Source organism: Hyla sarda, chromosome 8 (assembly GCF_029499605.1).
Source record: "Hyla sarda isolate aHylSar1 chromosome 8, aHylSar1.hap1, whole genome shotgun sequence".
Taxonomy (NCBI): Eukaryota; Metazoa; Chordata; class Amphibia; order Anura; family Hylidae; genus Hyla; species Hyla sarda.
The window spans coordinates 58,989,816-58,997,997 of NC_079196.1; the positions used below are offsets into that span (position 1 = coordinate 58,989,816).

General features: G+C 36.4%; 1 protein-coding gene across 1 annotated transcript; it reads left to right on the plus strand.

Annotated features, from left to right (window-relative positions):
* The first annotated feature begins 465 nt into the window (after positions 1-465).
* On the plus strand, positions 466-4,594 carry HOXD13 (homeobox D13). Its single transcript, XM_056535764.1, has 2 exons — positions 466-1,114; positions 4,344-4,594. The coding sequence occupies exons 1-2, from the start codon at positions 466-468 to the stop codon at positions 4,592-4,594; spliced, it is 900 nt and encodes a 299-aa protein (XP_056391739.1).
* The last annotated feature ends 3,588 nt before the right edge of the window (positions 4,595-8,182 follow it).

Consider the following 8,182-nt stretch of genomic DNA (forward strand, 5'->3'; position numbering starts at 1 on the left):
ATGTGCATGCTTTTTTTTTTTGTTGTTGTCTTGTGTTTTTTCTTTTTGAGGGGGGGGGTGTTTTTTGTTTTGTTTTTATTCCTTTGTAGGATGCTGGTGCATATGCAAGGTGCACTATATAAGTTTTTAGCTCTCCCTCTAATGAAGGGGGGGGGTGCTTGGACTATGGGGTCACAATAAAATGGGGAAAAAGAAATGAAGAAAAGAACATAAGATGGAAACCCCAGAACCTCTAGAAAGTAGGCAAGTGGGTTGATTGCTCTCAGAGTTTAATTCCATTCTGTGACCACGTGGTTGAGAGTAACCAATGCTGCTCCCCAGAGCTACTGCAAACAGATCTGTAAAATGACTCCCCCCACCCCTCCCAATCTCAAGTTAGTTTTTATAAACGTTACCACAATGATCTAACCTGCTTGAAGGGATAACAATTTCCACTATGCCCCGCTCTGGATTGATGCAAGAGTGATGTGCAAAGCTCTCAGCAAACGCAACCAGTGGGAGATGGAAGGATTGAGAGGGGGAGAGGGCTCTTCCAGTAACCAGTGCAGGAATTTCCTCTCTTCTCCCGCTGTGTTTGGCACTCCCTCCAGCAGAACAGTCTCGGGATTAGCCTACCCCGGCCCTGAAAGGTCCACTTCTACCCGATCGGAGGCCACCAAGGAAGGACCGACCTGTCCAGCTTCTACTGGGCCCTCAGCCCCCTCTCTGGGATATGGTTACCACTTTGGAAACGGATATTACAGTTGTCGAATGTCTCATGGTGTAGGTCTCCAGCAAAACCCCCTAAAGTCCTCCAGCCATGCCTCCATAGGGGGATTCCCGGTGGAGAAGTACATGGACGTGTCTAGTCTGGCTAGCACCAGTGTTCCCAGCAGTGAGGTGCCTACAAGGGCCAAGGAGGTATCTTACTTTCAGGGCTACACCAACCCCTATCAGCATGTGCCTGGATACTTAGATATGGTGTCAACGTTTAGCTCTGGGGAGCCCAGACATGAGACCTACATATCAATGGAGGGCTATCAGTCATGGACTTTGGCTAATGGCTGGAACGGTCAAGTTTATTGTCCAAAGGACCAGAGTCAAGCCCCTCACTTCTGGAAGTCGTCATTTCCAGGTATGTGAACTCTGATGTGCTGTGTGAGGCTGTGCCTTATACCCTTGTAAACAAACCTACTTTATCAACAAGGACCATATATAAAGTCATGCAGGTCATTATACAGTACTGTACACAAATACTGTACATTTATACTTATGTACTTATCTTCTTCAAAAATAGTAGTGTATACATATAGTCTACTCCATAATGAAATTATAATACTTCCTCCCATTGGATTTCCCATAATTCTATTCTTCTACCTGTGCAAGTGCTTACTCGTCTATTCTTCATTATTTGCAAGCAGTGTATACTGCTTGTACTATTAGTACTTGTGTAGTTTAGTGTATGCTCATACGTGTATTCTGTTTATGTAGTGTGTTCTCCTTCTATTCTATTATTGTATAGTCTTTTGTATAGTCTTTAGTGTTCTTTTTGTTTTCACTTATGTTCATGTGTGCTATCATTACCTCTGTACACTCACTTCATACTTTTTGTCTTTGTATTCTGTCATCACTTCTGTACAAGCACTTTATATTAAGCTTATCATATTAATACCCCTGCACACTTCCTCAGTACATGCATTCCCCTTCTGTATATATATATATATATATATATATATATATATATATATACACCCTTCCTTCTTTACAATGGTCAATAATCCATGCAATTATTAATTTACTTGTGTACGATTAGTGTGCACTAATTAATAAGTAGTATATACTCGTTGTATATTCTAGCATAACTTTTGTTGTGCTCCAGTACTCTAGGGAGTATGTACTAATACCACTTTTGTACTATTAGTACATCCACCCCAGTGTACAGGGTACAACTCCTTTAAAAATAGTACACAATCTTACCTGTATGCAATGATTAGTGACATACAAGTAGTGCATAGTCTACTGGTTTTCTGACATCTGTGGTATACTTATTACTAATTCTATTATGCTCCATGTACAATGAGTGAATACTCATAATGTCTATTTATTAGCATTGGTATACACCTAATATATTCTATTATTGCCCCTTTGCATTAAGTGTATACATTTAATAACGTGTTTAGCACTTTTATACGCCTAATGTATTCTGTAGCTCCCCTATACAATCAGAGTATATTCCTGATGTATTTTAGTAGCACTAGTATACACCTAATGTATTATATAATCACCCCTGTGCAGTTAGTGTATACTAATAATGCAGCACTGATATGAAACTGATTATGAAATGTGTTATTATAGAACTCCTATACAAAGAATATATATACACTTCATGCATTCTATTAGCATTGATATACACCATATATATTCTATTATCCTATTATCATCCATGTACAGTAGGAGCATACTTATAATGTATTTTATTAGCACTGGTATATACCTAATGTATTCTATTATTACCCCTGTACAATGAGTGTATACTCATAATGTGTTTTATTAGCACCGGTATACACCTAGCGTATTCTGTTATCACCCCTGTACATGAGTACATACTCATCTAATATTTTATTAGCACAGATATACTCCTAGTGCATTCTATTATTCCCCTGTACACTGACTCTTTACTCTTAATGTATTGTTTTAGCACTGATATACACCTCTTGTATTTTATTTTCACCCCTGTACATGATTACATACTCATCATGTATTTTATGAGCACAGGTATACTCCTAATATATTCTATTATCATCCCTAAGTCCCTATCATCCCTCAATAAGTCTATATTCCTAATTTATTATTTACACATTGATAGACACCTTGTGTATTCTTTTAGCACCCCTGTATAATAAGTGTATATTATGTATTTATTAATGTCTTATTTTCGCATTGATATACACCTTGTGTATTCTTTTATCACCCCTGTATAAGTGTATACTTCTAATGCATTTTATTAGCACTGACAAACACCTTATTTATTCTTTTACCCCTGTACAATTAGTGTATACTCATTATGTATTTCATTAGCAATAGTGTTCACCTTATTTATTCTATTATCATCCTTGTACAATGAATGTATACTCCTAATGTATTGTTAGCACTTGTATACCCCTAATGTGATCTATCATCACTCCTATACAATGAGTGTATACTCCTAATACATTATTTTTGCATTGATCTATACCTTATTTAATCTATTATCACCCCTGTACAATGAGTGTATACTCCTAATGTATTTTATTAGCACTTATATACACCTAATATGATCTACTATCATCATTGTACAATGAGTGTATACTCCTAATGTATTGTTAGCACTTGTATACCCCTAATGTGATCTATTATCACTCCTATGCAATGAATGTATACTCCTAATACATTATTTTTGCATTGATCTATACCTTATTTAATCTATTATCACCCCTGTACAATGAGTGTATACTCCTAATGTATTGTTAGCACCTGTATACCCCTAATGTGATCTATTATCATCATTGTACAATGAATGTATACTCCTAATGTATTGTTAGCACTTGTATACACCTAATGTGATCTATTATCACTCCTATACAATGAGTGTATACTCCTAATGTATTTTATTAGCACTTGTATACACCTAATGTGATCTATCATCACTCCTATACAATGAGTGTATACTCCTAATACATTATTTTTGCATTGATCTATACCTTATTTAGTCTATTATCACCCCTGCACAATGAGTGTATACTCCTAATACATTATTTTTGCATTGATCTATACCTTATTTATTCTCTTATAATCCCTGTACAATGAGTGTATACTCCTAATGTATTGTTAGCACTTGTATACACCTAATGTGATCTATCATCACTCCTATACAATGAGTGTATACTCCTAATACATTATTTTTGCATTGATCTATACCTTATTTAGTCTATTATCACCCCTGCACAATGAGTGTATACTCCTAATACATTATTTTTGCATTGATCTATACCTTATTTAGTCTATTATCACCCCTGCACAATGAGTGTATACTCCTAATGTATTTTATTACCACTTGTATACACAAACTGTAGACAAGTGTTACTTCTGTACCTGGTTTTGCATGCTCACCAGTCTATTGGGACACGATTTGTACACTATGAATCCTGTGAGTAAAAACACGTAGAACATCCATTTGGAAATGACATATATTCGTTTTAGCTGATGTGAATTATTTATTTGGGAATTAAAGGTGTGTCTTCCAAAATAATGATTGACATTTGCGTTCTTGTAGTTATGGGAGATTTCTTTCATCCATTTTGTATGTCTTGTTTCCCTCCTTATAGGAGATGTAACCCTTAACCAGCCGGACATGTGCGTGTACAGACGTGGGAGGAAGAAGAGGGTGCCTTACACCAAGCTGCAACTGAAAGAACTAGAAAACGAATATTCCATTAACAAGTTCATTAACAAGGACAAGAGGCGGAGGATATCAGCAGCCACCAACCTCTCTGAGAGACAGGTCACCATATGGTTCCAGAACAGGAGAGTAAAGGACAAAAAAATAGTATCCAAACTAAAGGACAACATCTCCTGATCCTCATCAAGGCACTTACTGTCCATTCACAGGAATCTATGTCACTATGTCTGTGAGGTTCTCGATTCACTCTGCATAACCTCAGATATATATATTTTTTATCCTATTGTATTTTTTTTATCAGTCAGGTTCCAAACTCCTGGTTCCAGCACTACTTGCATGGACAATCTGGTGTCTTCTCCCTTGATTTATTTGTGTAAATTATTGTATTGATCACGAATGTTCTAGGTGTCTGCCAGCAAGCTGTATTGTTCTGTCTCAGGAAACTTGTCAATAAAAAGCAATATTTACTATTCAAGACATCACCCTTCTACAGCTATAAATGCATGTTATGTTGCTTTATAGTCTAATGCAGTGGTCTTCAACCCTGCGGACCTCCAGAGGTTGCAAAACTACAACTCCCAGCATGCCCGGACAGCCGTTGGCTGTCCGGGCATGCTGGGAATTGTAGTTTTGCAACCTCTGGAGGTCCGCAGGGTTGAAGACCACTGGTCTAGTGGCTTTCAATAATCATGTAGGGGGTTTACATGCCACCAAAGACTTTGCACAATTATATCATTTTATAATCCTCAATAGGTCTATTTAAATTACATATATTTCGATTTCCAGTGGTTCAAACAGTATTTAAAACCTTCATAATAAAAGACAATTGGTGCGATAGGTCACATGGGCATTTCCTGCAATATTTTTGAGCGTGTTGTAGATTAACCTACATTCTCCTGATGATGATACATTAATACCTGATGACATTTGTTTATACGTTTTAAAAAATGAAGAAAAAAAAAATCATATTTTTCTATAAAATATTTTTCTTTACCAGGAATTGTATTTAATGTGGACACCTGCCTTGACATGTATGAACTATGCAATTATTTTGGATGCATTTCACACATTGGATGACGACTTGATTCCTTTCCTCTCTAATTTCAAAAAAAGAAAAAATAATAATAATAATAATATATATATATATATATATATATATATATATATATATATATATATATATATATATATATAGCAATAAATCCCAGCTATTCATTACATTTTTATATTGACAATACAACAGCTGACATTCTCCCTGCATTGAAAGATTCATTTTGTGGCACTTGTATCCATTTTCAATATACTTTCCCAAAGAATACGTGAAACATTTACTGTTCTGACCTTTGTGTTAAATAAAAGAAAAACTGTATTTCAGTTTGTTTAATAAAATTGTACAGTGCTTTTTTTTTTTTTTTTTTTTTTTTTTTTAGTATTTTTGTATGGTGGAATCATTTCCAGTCTTTAATTTATTTACATATTTTGATCCTGATGTATGCCTTGTATTGCAGACAATCACACCTGCCTTGTTGTAATCCCCAACAATAAAGTTATTTTTGCTTTATTATGTGCTGGGGTTTGTAGTGCCAGTTTTAGCTTTAATAAACAAGTTCAATTTGAAATGAATAAATGTTATGTCAGGGTCACTGGTTTCTCCCAAAAAAAAAAGGAAGCATAAAGGATTATTTGAAAATTCCCATTATTTATGGGATACACACTGACGCATCATTGACAGCCCTTTAAGTGTCAAACTGCTTGTGTGAACATAGTCTTATACCTTGACTTTAGTACATTGCAACATTGCAAGCTGTGTATATAGAGAGCTGTCTGTGTGTGGATGGAGTACTTGACAATGGGAAGGGATTTGTTAAAGAAAAACAAAAAAAACTAAAACAGGTCTGTGACTGGGGCAAGAGACAAGCTACTAGGAGGTATTTATCCCCAGGCTAAACTTGTGCAATAAACTTCACCAGATAATGAAAGAGAAAATACTGCTCTCTGCTTGGAGGCCCAGCTTTATATTCCCCTCTGTGCTTTGATAATTGAAGAATGGAAAGATCCCAGTGCTAGTTCGTTCGTTGTTTTATGAGCACCAGATCTTTGTTGTAGAATATTAATTTCCAATACTTGGGAAAAAAAAATATACAGGAACACATAATAACAACAATAACTTATGAGAGCCATATACCTGCCTTTACCTACCTTACAAGATAACAATGGGTGCCTGGGGGGGTACCCTGATTTGTACAAGTTTTTGCTATCTAACTACATACATACTCATGTATTATTTTCTATCCCTAATTTCTCTTGATATATATCACATTTATCAGTTTTACAAAATATTAAGGTTTTGCAGCAAAAAAATAAATAAAAAAAATGTCAAATAATTATTTATATAACATTGATGGATCACTTCCAGAGTCGATTGAAAAAAACCTTTGCATGCACCATTTCTTTACAGTACAGTTTGCATCAGTTGTGCATCATCCGGCATCCATTGTTTGTGATCGCCGGACGGGGGAACGCAGAAAGATGCGACCCCCTGTCTATGCCGGTCCGGCAAGTCCAATCATCCGGCGTCTAAACTGAGACGGTGATGATGTGCTTGTGAATGACCCATTCAAATGAATGGCATCAGTTCTGGCTTCATTTCCCCCCCCCCCCCCCCCCCCCCCCCCCCCGGCACATTTTTTGCAGCGCTGGAGGGATAAGAAAACTGATGACGGACATATGTAGGAGCCTACAGGAGGAACTGACGTGATGCGGTACAAACAGCAATACAACCTGATCGTGTGTTTTCAGCCCAAGGCTGCTTTCTGTTTTTTTATTATTTTTAATTATTTATTGTGTTCAATATGATATTAGAACTATATTAGGGATGCATATAGAGTAAACACTGTACAAGCTATAAAAGCTCTGTATGTACCCACAAAAATATGACTATGACACAGATAAACAAAAAAGTTTCCAGGAGACGAGTGTAGTGGCACCACTTGTGCTTGTTTTGTTCAGTCATCTAGACACATCTGAAGGATTAGGCTGGGTTCACATATGTCCGGCATCCGGCATAGGTGAACTCAGCCTAAATCTCGACGCAACTGATGCCACAACTGATGACAACTTGTCATCAGTTGTATGGCATGCGGCGTCCATTGTTTCTGGGCAAGCTGCGTTCCCCTCTCCGGTGCCCTCAGGCATGTCCAACCATCCGGCGTCAAAATTGAGACGCTGGATGATTGTGAACTGTCCCATTCAAATGAATGAGCATCAGTTTCCCACCGGTGCACGCCGGAAGGAAACTGTGCCGGACGACTGATATATGTGAACCCAGCCTAACTAGATAAGCAAAGATCTGTGACATATAATGGCATATATAGAATGTGACATATAAAGGCATATATAGAATGTGACATATAATGGCATATATAGAATGTGACATATAATGGCATATATAGAATGTGACATAAGGGCATATATAGAATGGGACATATAATGGCATATATAGAATGGGACATATAATGGCATATATAGAATGTGACATATAATGGCATATATAGAATGTGACATATAATGGCATATATAGAATGTGACATATAATGGCATATATAGAATGTGACATATAATGGCATATATAGAATGTGACATATAATGGCATATATAGAATGTGACACATAATGGCATATATAGAATGTGACATATAATGGCATATATAGAATGTGACATATAATGGCATATATAGAATGTGACATATAATGGCATATATAGAAT